The 24,519-nt window shown below is 39.6% G+C and overlaps 1 protein-coding gene across 1 annotated transcript in view; it reads right to left on the reverse strand.

Moving 5' to 3' along the window:
• LOC141331493 (malonate--CoA ligase ACSF3, mitochondrial-like) overlaps window positions 1-24,519 on the reverse strand; it is a 30,169-nt gene that overhangs the window by 5,122 nt on the left and 528 nt on the right. The window contains exons 2-4 of the mRNA XM_073836552.1: window positions 23,330-24,080; window positions 12,050-12,205; window positions 406-521 (exon numbers count right to left, since the gene is read on the reverse strand). Of these exons, the coding sequence (XP_073692653.1) occupies window positions 406-521; window positions 12,050-12,205; window positions 23,330-24,031 (974 nt within the window). The 5' untranslated portion in view covers window positions 24,032-24,080. The remainder of the gene's footprint in view (window positions 1-405; window positions 522-12,049; window positions 12,206-23,329; window positions 24,081-24,519) is intronic.

Below are 24,519 nucleotides of genomic sequence, written 5' to 3' on the forward strand. Positions count from 1 at the left end.
GACTGGACTGAGAAAAGACTGCAGGTTGCACTAAAATGAATGGGAATACTAAAAGATTTTCCGCAATCTTAAATACCCCCTAAAAAAAATAATGTAAATGTTTAATTGGATTAAAAAAAAACAACCCTGATGTTATTTGCTTCCAGTATCAGCCTAATCAGACCGTTACTGTTAATTACAGAAAAAAACACTACAGATACTGATTAAGTCACTGATTGTGCATCCCTAGTGTTATTTGTCTTAGTGACTGTATAAGCTTGGGGGGAAAGGTTGTCGACTGGAGGAATGTTGTTAAAAAAGGAAAAAGCGAGTATAGATTTGTAAAGGTCAGTGTGATTCACAGCAGAAGAGAAACAGTTCAGATTCCCTGTAGAGCTACTATTGAGGTCAGAGTGAAGACCGCACTGTGCAGGACACACTGGGCTTTTACAGCGTTTCTCTGCTTTTGATGAATGTGTTGCGTGAAGCACAGTGAAGGACGGCAGACCCAATCCCCACCACACACCCACACTCATCCCAGTCTGTCAGACGGAAACAGATGCATGTAGACAAGCAGCATAACTGCCGATATAAACACACTTCTCATGCAGGCACACAAATCAATTACAGAGCTTCTAACTTTACTCACTAACTCTTTCTTTTCAGTCACATAGTTTCATTGTACGACATACAAACACATGAGAATGAAAGGCGGTACAATGGATGATCAAACATAAATGTGTACAATTCACACATAAAAGTTACAATATAACAATTCTTTCTTTTTCATCTTGCACGCACACACGCACACACACACACACACACACACACACACAGTCTCGCAGTCGGGCGGCACGCCTGGCTGCACCTTTAGAACACAGTGGGAGAAACGCGTGAATTAATTGAAGGTGAACGACAGATTCTCCTTGGCTCTGTCCCCCCTGGGAGGCACACATCTCCCCCCACCCTCTCTCTCTCTCTCCATTTCATTATTTCCTGCTTCAGTACCTCCATGCTCTTATCATTCCTGCTGTCTCGCACTCTCTCCATCAACCCCCCCCCACCACCAACACACACACACACACACACACACACACACACACACACACACACACACACACACACACACACACACACACACAGAGAGAGTGACACTTCTTTTATCATCAAAAACCCATCTCTCATCACCACACCTCCTCCTCTACACTCTGGTACCCAAGTTGCTCTGGTTTCTCTTTTCATTTCATTAGCCCCCCAACAAAGAATTGAATGAATTTGTACTTCTATTTTGTTTATTTCAAAGTACACTATGTATGTGTGTAAACTTGTCGTGTGCAGGCTGCTCATCAAATTCACATAAAATCTGGCACATTTTGTCTGGAGACATTCCTGACAATAAGCTATCAAAATATTTTTAACTTGTCAAATTGTTTTGCAGACTTCAAGCAATTAATTTATTGGGGTATAACAAAACATAAATGGCCAAAGTTCCTGAAACTTGGAACAAGTGAATTAAATATACCTGCAAGTAGGAAAAAAAAAAGGAAAAAAGAAATGAGGGGGAGTGCAACTTTAAGCTGTTCATTCATTACACTGAAAATGAAAGGTCAAGTCAAGTACTTTGCATTGTGGGACTGAAGGTCAAGTCAAGCTCATTGCACATTTCAGAGACAGTGTAACAGCACATTTTGGCAGGTGCAGTAGGCTATTCTTTCAAATTTTCCAAATTCCCATGATGACTGAATACAATTGACCCTTCGCCAAGAGCTTGCTTGACAGGTGATCCTGACCAATCATAATAGCGAATCTGCCATTTTGTCTGACAAACAAACCAGACTGGAGAGTAGATTGCCATCAGTGGACTTGAATTTAAAAAAATGGTGCTTATTAGGCATATGCCGCTATTAAATTTATAATTCCTTTTTTTAATCACAGTATACAGTATTATCACGATATTAAAATGTATTTGCAAAAAAAGTGTTGTCATAACACAGTATAACAGGTTTATTTTTTTTCTTACAACAAAATTAACTGAACATTTAAATAAAATAAAGCAATACACAAAAAAATGTATAAAGTTTTAAAGTAAAAATTTACACAGATTAAAGTGCAAAATAATTGTAAAGAACAATAGGTATCACTTTACAATAAGATCTCATTAGTTAACCTTAGTTAATGCATTAATATTCACAATAGCTACATTTGCTAAGTTATTAACCTTTGTTAAAAAAATACAACTCTTAGTTCATGTTAGCTCATTAAATAATACAGTTTTTTTATTTCAACAATTACCTAAGATTAATGAATGTTTAAAGAATTTTTCATTGGGAGTTTATGTTAACTAATGAATTAACTAATGAAGTTAATGTAAAGTCTGACTGAACAATAAAGAATCAAAACTCTTTAAACTATATCTAGGGCATGCTGTAGTCCAAATTAAAATTTAATAATTAATAATTAATAATTAAAATGTTTTAAACTAAATAGCCTATTAAGTATTTGGACTGTGCTGAACACCATAGCAAATACACAAATCTGAATGGCTATTTAAATCATTTAAACACTTTTCAGAAACAGAAAGCTGTTTTGTTTACGGGGTTTCCGGGGTAACGGCTGCATTAGCGCCATCTGCTGTCATAGGATGAAAGTGCGTCGTGCACTTCTCATCCGTGCTTGTTTACATCAGAGTGTACACGCGTCTTGGACGCAGCATACAGCAGTGACAAGTTGATTGGAAAAGTTATCTTAAAATGCATTCAAAGTTCCGAAAAATTTGTTATCAATAATTATTCTCTGCATTTTGATGTGCCCACGATAGTGTTGTCACGATACTGGAATTTTTAATTTCGATACGATACCTTGAAAAATATCGATATTCAATACTATTTTCGATACCACAGAGAAAAAAACTGCCACAATATTAGGGGGTAAATTTCTTTTTTAATTTAAAGATAAATATAACATATAATAAGTCTAAAACATGACAATGAGGTATATGCATATGTACACTACAACCCTGTTCAGCTTCTTAGCTTTGAGTTTGCTTCATACTTTCTTTGCTGTTCAAATACAACTGGTAGTGTAGGTCGTAAACTTTTTTGAAACACTTTTAAAATGAACTTAACTATCTAACTAATCTTAGAACTGAAGTTAATGGAAAAAATGTTTGTTAACATTAGTTAACATGAGTTATCAATGAAAAATACTTCCAAAACATTTATTAATCTTAGTTAAAAGTTAATTAATTAAATATTTATTAATTTATTAAACTATAATTTACTAATACATGAACTAATTAAAATCCAAAGTTCTATCTGTTAATTTTTTTATTGGACCAAAGCTAACATGATCCGTTGTATTTTTATTACCTACGGTTATCAAAGATTAAAATATACTGTAACAAATGCATTGCTCATCGTTCATAAATGCTGGTTAATAGATTAACATTATCTGATGAACAGATTTTAATGCCAGATTCATAATCACCGATCCATGCAAGCAAACATGCGTGCATCACACGCGAAAACAATGCTCAGTTGCTCACTGGATAGACATTAAGACGAATTGCAGAATTTAAGTAATGATTTAAAAAAATAATAAAGTTAAATAAGCGCAGTTAATTTACATTTGACCGCAGTTCAAGTATTTACTCGTCTAAGATTCCTCAATCAGATTATATTAACAAACTACGGTAAAAAAAAAAAAAGGGACAACACTCAGCAACAATAACAGACAATCTTATTTAATGATTCAGTAATGTTAAAATGAGAACAGTTACCAACCTCTCGAAATTCTTTATATAGATCCGGGTGTCTGTCTTTCAGGTCCTTTGCGAAATTAGTGGTGTTAGCGCCTTTTGTTAGCACTGCTCTGTAGCAAGTCTTATATATTGGCTTGCTTGTGTACTTCGGCTTTCCATGTTCATTTGCCGCACTCGCCTTTCTATTCGCTTCACTTAATGAGACGAGACAGGCACTGCGGTCACGCGCCTTTGAGGAGAAGTGAAAGTGACAGCTCGGCTAGTATCGATACTTCGGGAAATTAGTATTGGTACTGTTTAGATATTTCAGTATCTATATTAATCGAAATATCTATATTTTTGACCACACTAGCCCACGATAACAATATCGTGCATATTCATTATTGTGATATATTGCATTACCGAATACTGCCACATGTCTAGTGCACACTGAAGTCTTTTTGTGGTTGAATCAAGATACCTTCTGATGTTCATTCATGTTTATTTTGCGCTAGTAAAGAGGAAAAGATGATCAGTTCACTTGCCGCTTGAACTGAGGAGCTACAGCGTTCTGTAGAACTGTATTAAAGTATGCGTTCTGTATTAAAGAGACACAAAATGGTATTTGAAACTGGTGCTGGCAAAATGAGTTGGAATAGTTTAATTTTGAGCTACAGACAAAAGAAGTGAAAAATGTCAGTTTTGGTTGAATTTGAGGTTTTCACAAAAATGTGTTCTTTGAGCCCTCTTCTAGTGATCCCAATGCACCGAATAGTAATTAAACATCTGAAATTATCTTTATTTGTATATTTTCTGAGAGGAGTACCTTTTTTCTGCTCAGTTCTGGATGACTGTTGCTGCTTCTCACCACAAGTTGTATGGTTTTAACACATTTGCCGAATAAATTCCTCCGTACGCAGACTTAATGGCAAGTCAAATTAATGGAAAGGGACATGCACATGAGCATTATATTACACTCTTAAAAATAAAGGTGCTTTAAAAGGTTCTTCACAGCGATGCCATAGAAGAACCATTTTTGGTTCCACAAAGAACCATTCAGTCAAAGGTTCTTTAAAGAACCATCTCTTTCTTACCTTTTCATAATCTGAAGAACCTTCTTTCACCACAAAGAACCTTTTGTGAAACAGAAAGGTACTTCAGATGTTAAACGTTCTTTATGGAACCATTTAGACAAAAAGGTTCTTCTCAACGGGGGCGGTACCGCCCCCCAGGGGGCGTTGGGAGAGCATCGGGGGGCGCTGAAAGCAATAATTTTGAAAGGGGGGCGCTGAGGTGGTTTTGGGGGGCGTTTGATTAAGACGAGTTTAAACCGAATATGTTTGAGCTGAAACTTGCAGAAGAAAACGGTCTGCCACTTCCTAATGCCATTTCTACACTGGATGCATCAAAGCGCACTTTCTATATCTATTGGACAACTTGTCTGCAGCATAAGCGCGCGGAATGCGTTTACTGTAGCGCTCGCGCTCAGTTACTGAATGACAGATTATGTGCTTGTTGCGCCGTTCGCGGCCAGTGTAGCAGTGTTAAAGGCATTGCACACTGAGTCCAAAATTTTCGTGTGCGTTTTTTCGTATTCATAATCCTAAAAATTCGTCACACACAGAAAGTCCGATGGGTATTAATTCATCCGTTGTGAAAAAAACGCAAAACAACACGAAATAGAACGATGTTGTTGTCCACTCTCTTCTTAAAAAGAGAAACAGATATAGAGGAATGAGGGAATACTTTTAAGGCGCACCTCCTTATTAATAAACTGCGGGATTATCCCGGGTGATTCAAAGTTTATTTCAGGATGTCTGTAATCTTTAATGCTTTGCTAGCATTACTGGAGCCACATATTAAAGAAGACCACTAATTTATTTGGGAACTCAGCGTACAATGACCTTTACAGTGCTTTGTGCTGCGGGACAAAGTGAATGAACTTGACAGACGCAATTCTGGATTTTGGCGTTCGCTTGTACGGTGGCTCTGAACTGTCAAAACACCTCTCAAAATGCTTGCTACAGATGCGAAAAACGCAAAAAATCAAACCCGATCCGATTTTTTTTTTTATGATGGACGAAAATTAAGGAGGCAGTGTGCAACTGTGATTAACATTACGTGAGGTATTTATTTTTGAACGTGCGAAAAATTCGGACGAAATATTCGGACTCAGTATGACTCATATTTGAAATAAAATTATGTATGGGTTAATGTGGGCTGTGCTATGGGTTTAGATAGGCTTATTTTAAAAGCATGTAACCTATGTATTATAAATAAAATATACATTACTATTAAAAAAGGCAAATACGATTTTTTTAATGGATGAATAAAAAAGGTTGCATTTGTTTGTTTAAAAAAATACCATTAAAAAAAGCTTTTTAATTGAATATATTTTAAAATGTGTTTTCCTCTTATGCTAAGCTTCATTACTCTAGCTTTCAGTGTCACATGATCTTTCAGAAATCATGCTGAATGCCATAAAATCAAGAATAGGTAATTTGATCTCTTTAACATTTATTAATTGACTGAAGTACAAAGAAACAAATTCCAATGTTTACACTGGCCAACATATTTTTGTTAATATAAACAAATTTTGAGCCACGATCTAGCTTTGCTTGCAAAGACTGAGAAGCTCCTTTTATACCCAAAGATGATCCCCTCACCTATTACCAATTCATCTGGCTCCTGTCAACTGTTTCAAAACAGTTTAGCTTATTCTATAACCTTTTCACTTTTATTTTTCTTCTGTCCCAATTGTTTTGGAGTGTGTTGCACTTTTGTTACTTAAAAAAAAATGTTTATATTTAATAAAATACATGTTAGTTGGTCAGTGAAAACTTTGGAAATCTTTTCTTTGTAATGTTGTTAATTAAATAAAAGTTAAATAGAATTAACAAATCATAGATTGTATCATTTTACAAAACATCCCAACTTTTAGTGTTGTACTTAGTTTTATTTAAGGTATTTGTAAGCAAACTTTGAAATATTCTAAAAATTGTGAAATATAGTAAAGTAGATTTTACATTTCTTCCATTTGCATGTGTAAATGTGGTATTACCCACAAAATTAACCATGTCTACTATCTCAGAAAAAAGGGAATTCAATAAATTCTCAAAAAGGAGGGTATTTTCCAAGGGATAATTTTTTTTTTCTTTTTTACTGAAAGCTAATTGAAAATATCCTAACATATCACAACAGTAAAAAGGGTGTTCAAGAGTTCCAGAAATGGAAGAACAAACTAAAATCACTTATGTAAAAATGTCCTTTTGGAAACAGGAATTTTTATTTAGTCTTTTTAAATTTGGGGCAATAAAGTATATCAGCATCACAACAACACTGAAGCTGTAGCAATGAAAATCAACAATGTGCTTAAAAACTCTGTAAATGAACGTTATTACGTTTTATATATATATATATATATATATATATATATATATATATATATATATATATATATTTACTGTAACAAAAGTACATCACTGTCTTTATTTGATCAATTCAATGCATCCTTGAATTAAGTAAAAATTGTAATGACCCCATACATTTGAATTACTATAAATATAATAACAGTCCTTATTATAAACACAAAATACTAATAATAATCAACTTTAATATTTAGTGAGGACAATTAGACTATGATTTATTTGATGGGGGGCGGTGAGGGACCTGAATAATGGGTAGGGGGGCGCTGGCCCAAAAAAGGTTGAGAACCACTGTTCTATAGCATCGTGAGCACCTTTATTTTTAAGAGTGTAGGATGTAATAAGTAGGTGAACAACAAGTCAAATGACTCAGATAAGGCTACATTTTTCATCTTTTTATTTATTTTTTTGTCAATAAACATTGCAAGCTACAAAATTTCAATTTTAATTTTAATCTTTAACATGGTTTTTCTTTTTAAAGCAAATGTATCTATAACTGTACATGGCCAATCTCACACAAACACACACCGAAATCCAATAATGAGCAACATACATGTAGAAAACACCCGCCCTGCACCATCACATGATGGATAACCTTTTACATCCCATCATTAATAACAGCAGAGTCTCTGACTGCAGGCTGTCTAATGCATTCATACCACAATAAATTCATCTACACGCATGTTTTGCTCCCACCAGAACTGAGATGAGCGCTCATCACTCAAACAACTCCAAGCCAAAGTAATGGTGGCTCAAATATCGATTTTTCTGCTTCATTAAAAATTACTGAACCGCATGTTGTAAATAATAAAACCCTTGTGGTGAAGAAAGCGTTTGATCCCTCAAAGAAGGCGTTTGTTTTTTAACATGTGCGATCAAGGTCGTATCTGTGGAAAACAGAGAATGTAACTTTCTTGTTGTCCTGAATGTCTTTTTTCCCTGGTGTGTCCTCTCCAGACCTTTCTTGTCAATCAGATCCTTGACTCCCATTAAATTCTCCTGGACCTTAAAGCCCTTCCGCTTGCTCGCTCGCTGCCGTAAGCCCCCTCCCTTTACAAAACGCGGATCATTCCTCAATGTCACGCCATCCATTGATCTGCTTCTAAAGCCCTTACCGAGAGTTGGCGTGGCCAGATACAAAGCTACACTGGGCAATCCATCACGCAAACTCAGCGCTCGCTGTGACAGTCCGGGCTGTCTTTTACACACACACATACACATAGAGGTTTGAGCCAGAGCCTGTCAGTTCCTGAGTCCTGCTATTGACGCCTGCAGCGCTGGCACGCAGCAACACGGCTACAATTAGCGCATCCCTCTGACAAGTACCCGATAAGGTTGATCAGTGGCCTCCTCCGCCCTGCTACACACAACTTCATTGTGCAGGTCTCATGAGTTCCTCCCCAGGGGAGCCGGGCTGACGCCCCCACTTACTGGCGCTTGCAGTACGACTTCTGCAATGTTGCTCTTAGAAAGTTCCGCTGTGAGTGCATAATGGAACAAATAAAATGGCTCTGTGGAATAAGCTTTGTGGAATTTTTTACAACTTAATGTCTATGTACTGCATCTGTGGCATACTGTCGATCACCACAGACACTTTTGACTCATTCCACAGTTCGCAAAAACAAATGGAAAACACATTTACAGTAATGTACAGTAATTGAAGCCTAGCAGGCAAGAAAGCTGAATGGTTTAAAAGCACAATTGTGAATCTTGTCATTAAGTTAAAGAACACTTTTCAAACATTGTTTTTGCAAAACCGTCTAAATCATTCTTTTGAGGTGCGATTGCTTTACTCGGTCGATGGAACTTTGGTCATGTATCCATCTTGGTCATTTATACAGCTGTACAAAACAGCTTGTTTTGCTGCTTGATATTGCAAATTGGTGTCTTATCATATTGTTTTAAAGTATTATCTTAATTATGAACACAGTTGTTTGTAGTGCAAACTGTTTTATTTCATTTACTGCACGTTGTTATTTTTGTCATAATTTCCCTAAAGCGGCTAATGAATTGGAAGTCTCGACCACAGGCTTACTTCTGCATTAAAGAATAAGGTGGATTGGAGGCTTTATCTGATAGCAAAGTTGCCTATCTAAGTCTAAGATAAGAAAATATGCGCATAAACTACGATGGAAACACAAAGTCATGTGATTTTGTGCAATGGGACAGCATAACTGGACCACCCAGTGGACCGTTCTCATTGCACAGCATCTGAAATGTTGTTTTGGTCATTCTGAAATGCTTGAGACACAGTCTGTCGGTAAAGTGGTTCAATATAATTATCTCCAGAACTGTCTTTCACGACTGCATTTCCAAACAGCATCTACCTCCGAAAGCAAAATAACATGAACACATGCTTCGTATGCACACTCTGAGGTGCAAATAATTTATTATACATTAAAAAAAAACCTCACAGCGGCTTCTATTACTGCTCCTGCTCTTTGTGATATTTGGCGCCAGTTTATCAGGAAGTGACCTTTTTTTTTTTTGTCTCACTGGATCGAAACAGTGCTTTACTTGTAAATGTTTTGTGTGATATTTTAATTTTGCTTATAATTTAAATTCGCAACTTTGGATGAAAACATAGCTAATTAATGACAGTCCAGCGTTGCGCATGTTCATATTATATATTGCCAACTGTGCAATCAAGTTTTTCTGACTATAAAGGTAGGAAAGAAAGTCTCTTCTTTACACCAATTCATGTGATTTTTTTTCGGCATTTCACATTTTTCAATGCTGAAACCACTGAACTGTCCAAAGCACATGAATAGGAGATACATGATTAATGGTTTGTTGTTAAGTATCTAGTCGTAACATTCAAATACAAAATAGTTTTACACTGTAGGGTTTTATAACCCTCAGGTAAACAGCAGTGCAAACCTCACTTTTAAATTAAAGTGTGAAACGTAGCTTTATGCAGTGTTAAAACTAGGGTTTAGAACGACAATACTCCAGGGTTAATCGCAGTTTGAACAGCCCTAGGATTAAATATTTCAGGTGTGAAAAGCCCTCAATTGTAGTATTACTGTAAACTATTATAGTGCATTTATGTGTCCAAAAGTGTCTAGAGGAATGAGTCCAAATTGAGGTATGCTACAAATGTGATGCATATAAAGTTGGCCCAGAATATTTCTTTACACTTGCTATCATTACTGGTGTCCCATCTGTTTTGTGTTTTTGTTCAGTTAATGTTTCTATTTCTATATCTTCTATTTTCAAATGATCAGGTTATGGTTCCTGTTTGCCATTTCCCATTCTCTGTTCCTTGTTGGTCATGTGTCCTGTTCTCTCATTGGTTCATTGTTTGATTATTCACAGGTGTAACATGCTTTTTTTCCTGTTAAGATGTTGCGCATGCAGCAGCTACAAAAAATGTTTGTGTATTATATTAAATAAACAAATATCAAACCTATTGGCATCTGTAAACAAATGACACATGACCTTTTTAAGGACTAACTTCTAAGTTTTAACAATTTTCTGATCCACTCTTCTACTACTTTTAGCCAACCAGTCAACAGAGCAGATGTTGTTCATCACATTAAATGTTCCACTAATGTTTGACAACTAGTGTCACAATAGATTTTGTCTTCATTTTTAAGTTATTTATGGTATATAATTTAAAAGTTTGGCCATACTTTATATTAGTTGGCCTTAACTACTATGTACTAACATGAAATACCTACAAGTCTGTGGATTCACTGTGTAACTGCATGTTGTTCTGAATAATTCCCACATTTACATCTTAAAGGAACACTCCACTTTTTTTGGAAATAGGCTCATTCTCCAACTCCCCCCGAGTTAATAAGTTGAGTTTTATCGTTTTGAAATCCATTCAGCCATTCTCCTGTTCTGGCGATATCACTTTTAGCATAGCTTAGCATAGATCATTGAATCCTATGAGACCAATATAGCATCGCGTTCAAAAATGACCAACGAGTTTCGATATTTGTCCTATTTAAAACTTGACTCTTCTGATTTTCTAGGCCTATAAGATTAGGAACTACACTCCCATTCCGGCGTAATAGTCAAGGAAGTTTGCTGCCGTAACATGGCCAAAGCAGGCGCAGTAATATCACGCAGCACATGTAGAAATGCTAACTTCATCACATTGGAAGTTACCTAGCTGGGAACTAATTTCAGGCGCTGTGTGATATTACTGCGCCTGCTGCGTCCATATTACGGCAGCAAACTTACACCCGGAATGGGAGTGTAGTTCCTAATCTTATCGGCCTAGAAAACCGCAGCTTTACATTTTCCGCCCGTCTTGGTACACAATATAACTACAGAAGAGTCAAGTTTTAAATAGGACAAATATCGAAACTCATTGGTCATTTTTGAACACGATGCTATATTGGTCTCATAGGATTCAATGATCTATGCTAAGCTATGCTAAAAGTGATATCGCCAGAACAGGAGAACGGCTGAATGGATTTCAAAACGGTAAAACTTATTAACTCGGGGAGAGTTGGAGAATGAGCCTATTTCCAAAAAAAAGTGGAGTGTTCCTTTAAGATTTTCAGGTATGATTAGGTTTAGATGTAAGTGTAGGGTTAGGATTATAGGGGTTAGAGGGAGGTCTTGGAGTAAAGGTTAGGTTACAGTTAGGGGTAAAGTTAACTATAAATGTTAATTAATCATATTCTGAATGCAATTAAACTACACCAAAATGTATGTACATAATAAATATATTGTATCAAATGGTTAAGTATATAGTAGTTATGGCCACCTTATATAAAGTGTGATCAATTACTAATTTATTTAGTGAAATGGTTTGCTGGAAAAATGCACTTTGATTTCTCATTCAGTGATTTTCAGTCACTTTTAAGTGTGGCAAGTCAACAGTTTTAGGATCTCTATATTACATGAACAAACTGTGGTAATGATGTGGTTAGTAGGAGAACTGTACCTTCTGAGCACTGAACTCTGGCAGCATGATGCAGGTAGCACCCACCCAGAGTGGGCACATCAGTTTGTTTACGATGCCATGCACATGGTGAAGGGGCAGCGTGTGCAGGATGACATCATCTCTATTCCATGCCCACTCTGAGACCAAACCCTGAACCTAAAAGACAAGAAAAAGAAATTTTGACCTACAGGTACTTATGAGTGTTTTCATGGTCCACGTGTTTGAAGCATGGGATATTCACACTGGGTACACAGAAACAGGCCAAAGCCATTGTGCTCAAAACCTTTAAATCAGCGAATGTGAATTAATATTAACTGTTTGAGTTAAAATAGACTGAATGATGCTCACATGCAAGTCTTCAGTTGTCATTGTGCCGTGGCATGAACATGATTGTTTACCAAGTGCAGCTGGGCTGGTGCATGCACACAATCACGCAGTCCTGAATTAGGTCAAAACATGTACACTCAACCACAATACTCTGTTGCTTTAGGTGTTATCTACATTTGTGTCAGCAACCTATAACCAAACTTTGATTAAAATGTACCTGTCTATTACATAGTTCCTTACAGGCATTATATTTCATCAACTAAAGTAAGAGCATCAATTTATCTAGGCTCCTATTCCATATTTTGCCAGTCACATATAATGTATATTTTGCAAGTACACCATCACTTTGATCACAGATTTATCAAAAAAAAAAGAAAAGAAAAAAAAATCTTTATTGATCATTATTTTACTTTTCAAATTTCTCTTAATTAAATCATTACTTTTATTAATTATTAATCAATTATTATTTTAAACAATTATTATAATATTTTCCACACAGACATCCCTCACATGCACACAAACAAAACAATGCATTGTAGATGGAAAAATGCATTTAGGGATTTACAGACCTAATTATTATATTATATTATATTATATTTATTATATTATATAAATTCTGAATTAAATTATCTAAGTTGTATGGATTCTAAAAATAAGTGTGTTAATTATATACATTTTTATATAATAACATTAAAGATAAAACTAATAAAATGTCATTTAAGGAGTTTAAAAAGTAGAAAAGTGAAAATGATAAACAGCTGACTAGTGGCAGCTCTGTCCAGTCTTTGTGGAACACAGGCACTTGAGCTTGTCCGAAGAGGCTCAACCTTAATTGAGAGTGATCTAATTTTCCACCCTATTGGAAATGCAGGTCAATTTTGGCTGAAAAAAAACCCCACTGCCTTGAGTGGCCCATGAAATTAAACAATCAGAATGATTATTCGGAGAGGCGAAGTGGAACAAAAGTAAAAGAACGCAGTGACATCAGGGAAGGGAGGGAGGTGTTCTCATTCCACAGCTACAGCTCTCATCAAACCCAATTCAGCCTTTATCATTCATCTCACACACTAAAAGTGTTGTAAATAATCCTAATGTAACAATTCTTTCCAGTATCTATGGTGAAATTTAGAAAACTGATCTTCTCATTTGATTACATTGTGTCAGTATTAATGAATATTTACAATATTGAGCAGCATGGTTTTGGTTTAGATGATATTGGAAAAAAATTGAAAAGCCATTATAGGCTTTGCATTACACTAATGTTAACACACTTTAAGGATTAAACTTTTGTTATCATTTACTCACGTCGTTCCAAAGCGGTGTGACTTACCTTTTTCTGCGGAACACAAAATATTTAGAAAAATGTTTGTAATATTGGCTTCTCTTTGACTGCCAAGTTTGGAACAACATGACGGTGAGTATAAATGATGAGAATAAAGTCAAAATTACACAAATGAATTTGTAGCAGTTACAGGATTAAAGTTACAATATTTTGAGAGTATATATTCAAATAAATTTCGGTGGCCTGGCAACTTCTCCCGGTGCTCTCAATTTTATTCTCGTAACATTTTGATATTATTGTTGTAATATTTCAACTTTATTCTCTTAATTTGGACTTTATTCTTGAAATGTTTTTTTTATTTGACGCAACACTAAAACGCCATCCTAGTAGGCATACTGTAAAGGTGCAAGGTGTCTAAAACATCTTTAATGGAAATCATTAAATAAATAAATGTGTTAAATAAATGTTTACATAAGTTTAACCAATTTTTTTTTTTTTTTTTTTTTGGCTATGAGATTTTTTTTTAAATCATCTTTTAGCAGGTTAGGAAATTGAGAGCACCGGGAGAAGTTGCCAGGCCACCGGAATTTATTTGAATATATACTCTCAAAATATTGTAACTTTAATCCTGTAACTGCTACAGATTCATTTTTTGTAATTTTGACTTAATTCTCAAAACATTTAGACTTTATTCTCATAATTTCGACTTTTATCTCGAAATATTTCAACTTTATTCTCGTAACATTTTGATTTTATTGTCGTAATATTTCGACTTTATTCTTGTAATTTGGACTTTATTCTTGAAATGTTTTTTTATTTGACGCAACACTAAAACGCCATCCTAGTAGGCTTACTGTAAAGGTGCAAGGTGTCTAAAACATCTTTAATGGAAATCATTAAATAAATAAATGTGTTAAATAAACGTTTACATAAGTTTAACCACCTTTTTTTGGGGTATGAGATTTTTTTTTAAATCATCTTTTAGCAGGTTAGGAAATTGAGAGCACCGGGAGAAGTTGCCAGGCCACCGGAATTTATTTGAATATATACTCTTAAAATATTATAACTTTAATCCTGTAATTGCAACAAATTAATTCTTGTAATTTTGACTTTATTCTCAAAACATTTTGACTTTATTCTCGTAATTTCGACTTTTATTTCGAAATATTTTAACTTTATTCTTGTAATATTTTGACTTTATTATTGTAATATTTCAATTTTATTCTCGTAATTTCGACTTTATTCTTGAAATGTTACGACTTTAATCTCGTAATCCTATATTTCTTTTATTTAACGTGGCACTAAAACGCCATCGTAGTAGGCATACTGTAAAGGTGCAAGGTGTCTAAAACATCTTTAATGGAAATCATTAAATAAATAAATGTGTTAAATGAATGTTTACATAAGTTTAACCACTGTTTTTTTGGCTATGATATATATATATATTTTTTTAAATCATCTTTTAGCAGGTTAGGAAATTGAGAGCACCAGGAGAAGTTGCCAGGACACCGGAATTTATTTGAATATATACTCTTAAAATATTGTAACTTTAATCCTGTAATTGCAACAAATTGACCTTATGCACGAAGCGTTCGTTAGAACTTCCGCATAAAGATAAGCCAGCTCGTAAACTTCCGCTGAAGCTTATTTTATATGTGCTATATATTAGGTGGACACTCGTGAGACTCATCTGCTGCCTCGTTCTTATCAGAAACTGAGAAAAAATATAATTGCATCATTATAAACAATGTTAGCGGCATGAACATTCAGTTTCATATTATTTAACAACATAATTTAAATAGCTAAATAATTTAAATGCGGAGCCTGGCAATCCCGTACTCTCCCTAACTGCATAGTTGTACATTTAAATGCTGACAGCTAAACACTATCATAATGTGTTTATGCTAACGTTAGCTAGCTAGCGATCTTAGTCATATTTTTGATAATCACTAACTTGCCTTCATAGTCATGAACACATTTTTAAAATCTTGCAATATTTTAAAGCCTTTATTATTTTCTAACTCTACAGCTGTGAAATAAAATGTACTTCAAGGACTCAGTTTTCATTCATAAAAACGGCATCGGAAAAAATGACTTTTCACGAAAACGTCTTTTTTTGGCTAAAATAATATGGAATTACCGCATATAACCAATAGATGGCAGCAGATGATTATTTATTATGCAGCTGCCTTTCAAACTCCCTCTATTTTCAAGACGTCTTGCTTTTCGATTTATTATAAAATTACTAGTATATTAAATTGTAGTACTTTTACCGCCCTTAAGAATATAGTATAGCAAGTGCAGAAAGTCATTAAGCTCACACACAAACAGCCTATAAGGGTGAATTATTTAAATACTAATATAGTTCACTACAAATACGTTAAATATTTATGGTATAATAATTAAATAATGCACTCAATATGAATCGATAGGAATTTGAAATACTTTATAAAATTGAATCTTTTAAAAATTTAATCTTTTTAGTAATCTTTTTATCTTTTAAGTTTTATCTTGAACTGTAAAATCTATTAAATAGCCTATATTTAACCAACACATACTTGTTACTGCTGTTTTGTTACTCTGAATTTAGTTTGAATCATTTAAGCTCTTTTTATTTACATCAGCTTGTCATTTGTTTGGTCCGGTTATTACTGTCAATCATAGCAATGACTGGCGCATATTTAGCCGATTTACTCGCAAATTTTTTTAAACTGGCATTTGTCATTCTTGTAACGGTATTCATGGACGTTTAGTCCTCTTAGATAAACAACACTTTTCTTCGATTGTGAATGTATTATGTAGAGAAAACGAGCAAAGTACGCTCATATTACGGTACAGTACAGTTGACCGGAAATAACTTAGCTGGCTTGACTAAACAAGGAAGTATTCCGTGCATATGGTCAATTAATCCTTGTAATTTTGACTTTATTCTCAAAACATTTTGACTTTATTCTCGTAATTTCGACTTTTATCTCGAAATATTTAAACTTTATTCTTGTAATTTCGACTTTATTCTTGAAATGTTACGACTTTAATCTCGTAATCCTATTTCCCCTTCAGTCGAATCACTTCGACGTTACATTGGGATCTCGCTTGAGAGACCGATCATCTCTGAGCCTTATTAAAAAGGCCAATTGAAAACTGGCAAGTGGACGTGCGCGCACCACTCAGTCAGACTTTTTGCTTCAGAGCCGATGGATCGAGCCTCGGTCCTCTTGACTGCTACTACCAAGAAGAAGAGTTCTTCAGAGTTCATGCTCCCTCCTGCTGGTGCACTGCCAAAACTAAAAGAGTGTTTCACAGAAAGAGCATTGTTTGGCAGCCGCCAGCGTGATCCTGCGGGCGGCCATTTTCACGGCCATATAAAGCCTTTGCATTTTCAGCGAGCAGCCCCGGCGAGTGCTCGGTTGCCCCCGCGGCGCCTCCCTGGGCAACCGGGATCACAAAAGAGCAATTTCAGAACGTCTTTACGGCCGTGCGTTTCTGGGTGTGGTAGTTTCCTCTCCTCAGCAGACGGACATGAACGCTGCCTCACGTGTTTAGGCTTTGAGCACGCTGAGGCGGCGTTCATGAATGGTTCATGCCCACACTGTGAAAGCATGACCATGGCCACGCTGAAGTCCCCCCGCTCGTTTGCGAGCCGGCTCCCCCCGCTCCCCTCCTGCGGTCAGCCACTGAGCCGCCAATGCGCTTCGGCCACCGCGGTGAGGCCCGGGGGGGACATGGGTTGGACGATTGGTTCCTGGGGAGGGCACCGGCGGCAGCGCCGCGCTCTCCCCCGGTCCCGTTCTTCCCGGAGATGCACGAGGAGCTGACAAAATGGGCAGCCAAGGGGTACGTGGTGGTCCCCCAGGTCGAGCGCGCCGTCGTGGTGCACCTTTGCCCACGGGGCGCGGCCACCTGGCGGGGCCCTCCGTGTCTCCCTTCCGGGGCGTGTGGATTTTCTTCCGCCCTCACGGGCCAGGCTTTCCGCGGCGCTGGACACGCTGCCACCGCCCTGCATGCCATGGCAACACTACTAGTGTACCAGGCGCAGGCACTTAAAGACCTGCACGAGAGTGGTCCTGACCAGGGGGTATTTGAAGAACTCCACGCCGCCACTGACTTCGCCCTCCGGGCCACCAAGTTCGCGGCGCGTTCCCTTGGTCAGGTGATGTCCACCTGTGTGGTCCAGGAACGCCACCTATGGCTGACTCTGGCCCAGATGGCGGAGGCCGACAAAGTTCGCTTTCTCGACTCTCCTAAAAGCGGCCTATTCAGCGACACCGTGGAGGATTTTGCTCAGCAGTTCTCCACGGTTCAGAGGCAGACGGGGGCCATTCAACACATTCTGCCCCGCCGCGAAGCTACCATTCCGCCGCCTGGGCCCCCGCCTCCGCCTGCCCGTCGCCGAGGGCGCCCCCCCGCGGCTCTGAAACCAGCTCCGTCCCCTGCTGAGCCGCACGATCCAGGACTCGCAGCCCGACGTCGAGCTGCCCGTGGGAGAGGGATGCCGCTTGCCTCTCAGGGTCCTGCGAGGGAAGACTCTCGCAGACGAGCTTCGAAGCGTCCCTGATGCGAGCACCCCGGAGGTGGAGAAAGCTGCTCTGTTGGCACTCCCACTGGAGGGCCAGGAGTTAGCCGTTCATTTGAAATCACAGAAAGAGCTGACTTTCTCACCTCCGGGGCCCCGGCCCCGAGTTTCCTTCCTGAGCAGCACTTCCACTCCTCGGAACCAGACTCGGGACCGGATGTCGCCAGTGCGGGAACCAGGGAAGAAGGTAAGCACTGCTTCACGCAGCCTGACTTTTCTCCAGGACGTTCATCCTTCTGGGATCAGTCCCCTTCCCCTTCCCCCCCAGGCTGCCTCACCGCAGTCACGTCGGTCAACGTTACCTTGATACCGCTAGTGAGCCAGCTGGAGGCTTGGCTTCAGCTTCCCAGCCCCTCGCGGTGGTTGATACGGACGGTACGTCTCGGCTATGCGATTCAAGTCGCCAGGCGTCCGCCCAGGTACAGAGGCGTCCTTTCCACTTTTGTCCATTCGGACACGCATGCCGCTGTCCTGCGTGCGGAGGTTGCAGTCCTACTGGCGAAGGACGCGATCCAGCCTGTCCCTCCAGCCGGGATGAGGTCAGGGTCTTACAGTCCTTACTTCACGTGCCCAGATAGAGTGGTGGGTTAACACCCATCCTGGATGGAGCTCTGTCCCGGTCCCTTCTCAGGCTGTCGGCACAGATGCTCACGACGAAGCACATACAAGTATGTTTCCATCTCCTGGGCTGGGTTGCAGCCATCTGCCTGAAGGGCACCCGCTGCCGCGTCTCGATCTTTCCCCGGCGCACACCCCTTCTGCGGTCTTTTCCGGGGATCGAGCGCTTCAGTGCGAGGTGCTTCCATTTGGCCAGTCCCCTCCTCTCTGCCTTCTTTAGGCCACGGGAGCTCCCCTGTCCCCTCTTCGGCGGACAGGAATTCGCGTCTCCAACCGTCTCTTCGACTGGTGCTTTCCAGCCCACTCGTGAGTTCCGTTGTGCGAATACAGGGACCTGGTGCTTCGGCACCTCTGCCATCTGGTCCTTCAGGCCAACCGAGGGAAGATCCCTTTCCTCGGTCGGGAGCCAGACTCGGTCCACCAAGAGCGCGCAGTCAGTGCTGTAGTCCCTGAGTTAATCAGGCACAATACAGCGGTCCCTCTCAAAACACAGAGGCTCCAGGGGCACATGAAAGCTCTAGCCGCTTTGCCGCTAAGCTTGTTCCATGTGAGACCGCTTCAGCACGATCGAGTCCCATGATGGGCATGGCACCTCGGCTCACTCCGGACTGGCGTTTTCCCGCAGTATTGCCGACAAGTCAGCCCGTGGCCTACCACGGGTTGGGATGCCATGTACGACAGATGCTTACAGCTCGTCCACCATCTGCTCCCACGGAGTCTAACGTGGCAGATTTTGCTGCTTGCCATTCACTTGAAGCCAGGGAAACTCAACCGTGCAGCCTATCGGCTCCCACGGCAGTCCACCCACCCTGCAGAATGGCGACTCCACCCTGTGACGCAGCTAGTTTGGAGCTATATCGGCAAGGCCCAGCCACACCTGCTCGCCCTTCCCGATTCCTCCCACTGCCAGCTGCCTCTTTTCAGAGTAACACTGGCACACAGCTGACCTCCGGGGCCCAAGTACGCCGTTTCCCCAGCGAGCCTCCTTGCACGGACACTGTGCAAGTCCAGGGAGGACGATGAGTAAGTCTTGTTGGTTGCGCTACGAGAGTGGCCCACCCGGACTTAGGTCTTAGTAACCGTTCCCTCGCGGCAGTCCCTCCCTGCAAGGGCACGGATTGGCACCGTAGACCTCTCCGGCCTTCCACAGGCCGTGATAGAAACTATCACTCAGTCCCGAGCTCCCTCTACCAGGCAGGCTTACGCACTGAGATGGGGTCTATTTGCTGACTGGTGCTCCTCTCGCTAAGAGGATCCACAGAGATGCACGATTGCAGTAGTGCTTTCCTTCCTGCAAGAGAAGTTGGAGCGCAGGCTGTCCCTTCGACTCTCAAAGTATACGTTGCCGCTATCGCAGCGTACCACGATGCAGTGGATGGAACATCCCTGGGTAAGCACCAACTCATCGTGAGGTTCCTGCAGGGCGCCAGGAGGATCAACCCTCCCAGACCGCACCTCGTACCCTCTTGGGACCTCTCCGTCGCCCTCCGCGGCCTACGGGAGGCCCCCTTTGAGCCACTTGCATCAGTCGAGCTGAAATTCCTGTCCCTTAAGACAGCGCTCCTGACTGCCCTGGCCTCCATCAAGAGGGTAGGGGACCTACAAGCCTTCTCTGTCAACGAAACGTGCCTTGAGTTCGGGCCCGGAGATTCTCACGTCATCCTGAGACCCCGGCCCGGTTACGTGCCCAAGGTTCCCACAACGCCCTTTCCGCGATCAGGTGGTGAACCTGCAAGCTCTGCCCCCGGAGGAGGCAGACCCAGATTCTGCGCTGCTGCGCCCTGTTCGTGCCCTACGCTTATATGTAGACCGTACTCGCCACTTCAGACGCACCGAGCAGCTGTTTGTCTGCTTCGGAGGTCAGCAGAAAGGGAATGCTGTCTCCAAACAGAGGTTGGCCCATTGGGTGGTTGATGCCATCTCCCTGTCTTATCTGTATCAGGGAGAGCCATGCCACTTAGGTGTTCATGCCCACTCCACTAGGAGTGTTGCTTCATCCTATGCGTTGGCTCATGGCGCCTCACTAGCAGACATCTGCAGAGCTGCGGGCTGGGCGACACCGAATACCTTCGCTAGGTTCTACAACCTTCGCGTAGAGGCCGTTTCCTCACGCATCTTAACGTAAGACCTCAGGCGAGCGGGAGAACGGCTAGTGTCGGCTTGCTGCGCCATTCCCACGTGGATCCGTGCGCCATTTCCCAGTATGTTCCCTCCGGCGAACCCTGGGTCCTCCATGCCCCGCAGTCAAGCCTAGGTGCGGAGTAGTTCCTGACTGTGATCCTGCCTGGGTCTCCTTCGCCCCGCAGGTTGTGGCTATACTTTTCAATATTCCAGCGGAGGAGACCGCTGTTTCCCTCGTGTATCCCCAACAAGCTTATGGATATATTGAATTATTTTCATTCCACATGTAAGAATTCCATGTGCTCCACCCCCCCAACCCATGCTTCAGTACTACTGGCATCCCTGTAGGCCCCCCTTATTGGGCCTCAGGGCGTTGGGAAGGTTACGTTACAATGACCGCCTGCGGACACGTCTGGGAAGACCTGCCGGCACGTGGCGTTGTGCGTAACGCGGTGTCAGGGTCGTGGCCTTTTCCATGGGTCTAAGTTCCCAATGTAACGTCGAAGTGATTCGACTGAAGGGGAACGTCTAGGTTACGAAGGTAACCCTCGTTCCCTGAAGGAGGGAACGGAGACGTTACATTCCCCTGCCACGCCCCTGGCGTCGCGCTGACGCTGGGCTCTCCCGGCTCTTCAGCAAAAGCCTGACTGAGTGGTGCACGCCGCCATCTTATATACCCGTATGTACGGGGGCGTGGCCGGCACGCACGTCCACTCGCCTATTTTCAATTGGCCTTTTTAATAAGGCTCAGAGATGATCGGTCTCTCAAGCGAGATCCCAATGTAACGTCTCCGTTCCCTCCTTCAGGGAACGAGGGTTACCTTCGTAACCTAGACGATTTCTTTTATTTAACGTGGCACTAAAACGCCATCCTAGTAGGCTTACTGTAAAGGTGCAAGGTGTCTAAAACATCTTTAATAGAAATCATTAAATAAATAAATGTGTTAAATGAATGTTTACATAAGTTTAACCACCTTTTTTTTTGGCTATGATATATATTTTTTTTAAATCATCTTTTAGCAGGTTAGGAAATTGAGAGCACCGGGAGAAGTTGACAGGCCACCGGAATTTATTTGAATATATACTCTTAAAATATTATAACTTTAATCCTGTAATTGCAACAAATTAATTCTTGTAATTTTGACTTTATTCTCAAAACATTTTGACTTTATTCTTGAAATGTTTAATCTCATAATCTTATATTTCTAAAACATCTTTAATGGAAATCAATAAATAAATAAATGTGTTACATTGTATGTTTACATAAATTTAACCACTTTTTTTGGGGCTGAGATTTTTTTTTTTTTAAATCATCTTTTAGCAGGTTAGGAAATTTTATTTCCAAACAGCTTTAAATGTAGCTCATCCAATTTGATTTTACATCTAAAAATAATTTAATAAGCAAGTTTTTGCTTTTCTGCCAAAAACAGAGGCATCCATGGAAAAATCACAGGACAAAAAGGTGTTATTTGTGAATATGCATAAACGTCAGTTTAAAGGTTTTGGATCAGTAAGACTTGTAATGTTTTTTTTAAATAAGTTTCTTATGCTCATCAAGGCTGTGTTTATTTGATCAAAAATACAAAAAATACTGTGAAATATTATTACAATGTAAAATAACATTTTAATATAGATTAAAATCTCCATGTGAACAAAATCATTCTAATATGCTGATTTATTATCAGTGCTGGAAAGAGTTGTGCTGCTTAATATTCTTTTGGAACCTGTGATACTTTTTTCATGATTCTTTGATGAATAAAAAGTAAAAAAAAAAAAACAGCATTTAATTAAAATATAAATCTTTTCTAACAATATACACTACCATTCAAAAGTTTGGGTCAGTACATTTTTATTCTTTTTTTTTTTTTTTTTTGAAAGAATTTAATACATTTATTCAGCAGGGATGTGTTAAATTGATAAAAAGTGATAGGAAAGACTTACGTTGTTAGAAAAGATTTATATTTTAATTAAATGCTGTTCTTACTAACTTTTTATTCATCAAAGAATCCTGAAAAAAGTATTGCAGGTTCCAAAAAAATATTTGGCAGCAAAACTGTTTTAAACATAGATAATGAATGATTTCTAAAGGATCATATGACACTAAAGACTGGAGTAATGGCAGATTTGCATCACAGGAATAAATTATATTTTAAAGTATATTAAAATAGAAACCATTATATTATATTGTAATAATAATATTTCGTAATATTATTTTTTTGTATTTTTGATCAAATAAAGGCAGCCTTTATGAGCATAAACTTATAAAAAAAATAATAATAATAAAATAAAAAAAACATTAAGACTTATTTATCCCAAACTTTTAAACGGCAGTGTAAATGCAACATAAATTGTCATTCACCATTGCCTGCAGGCTGCTGTGGGTGTGAAGCACTCCTTTTGGTCTGCCCGTGGTGCCGCTGGTGTAGATGAGCATGGCTGGCCTCTCTGCCCAGTCTGAGATGTTCTCCTCAGGCAGCGTCTGTGTGTCCTCAGACTGCAGAGTATCTAGGCTAGACGTGGTGGGAAGCTGTAGGCAGGGCAGCCCTAGTTTCTGGGCCAAGGGCTCAAGGGTATCCATGAAAGGTTGTCCGGCTACCAGCAGCGAGCTCTGGGAGTCTGAGATGACATATTCCAGCTCACTCGGAGGATGCTTCCTGTAGAGGGGCACCGCTATGCCGCCACACATCCAGGCCGCCCACTGCGCCACAGTGTAGGATGCGTCACTGGCACACAGGAATGAGATACGCTTGCCCTGCAGGTCTCCTGATTGACAGGTGAGTGCCTTAGTAATGAGTCCCGCCAGACTTTTGCTGTTTTTGTAGAGGGAGCGGTAGGTATGGCTCCCGCTGTGATCCGTAATGGCCACACTGTCTCCATAAGCAGAAGCTCTAGAGAAAACAGGAGCAACTTTTCCTAAAGCTGAGGAGATTTTGAGGGTGGATGACGCAAATGTTCTCTGTTCTACATTTCCCAACAGCCACTTCAGGGCTCTTCTGCTGCTCCTACAGTGAGACCAACTTGAAGAGCAGCTCCAGATGGACACGGTGTATAAGGACAGCATAGCGTAGGATTGCAGAGAAGCTGCTCTCAATCTTTGTCATCTGTCTAAACTTGGGAATACAAAATTAAACAAAAGTAAATATTAAAATACAGCGCATAGAAATGAAACCAAGAATTAAAAATGATTATATATATATATAATTTTAATTAAATTAAAAGGACTTTTTTTGCATTTTCACTAGCCCTTACATAAATATGAATAGCTACTTTTTTAATTTACCTATTTATGCCAGTTAAAAAACAAAAAACTGCATTTTTATTAAACTTAAGCTTTCTTCATTAAAGAAAAAAATAGAATATACAATAAAGATGTAAATTCATCAACTTTTTTTTTTTTTTTTTTTGCTGAAAAATTACTGAATTTAAATTTTTAGCCTTTTCTAACTGATGCTTCCAAACTAATATAAGTAATTTGGCAATTTTCAAAAATCCCTTTTCCAGTGTTTTGTTCGAAATGCAGGAATTTGTGACAATACACAAATATCTCAG

Source organism: Garra rufa, chromosome 3 (genome assembly GCF_049309525.1).
Source record: "Garra rufa chromosome 3, GarRuf1.0, whole genome shotgun sequence".
NCBI lineage: Eukaryota > Metazoa > Chordata > Actinopteri > Cypriniformes > Cyprinidae > Garra > Garra rufa.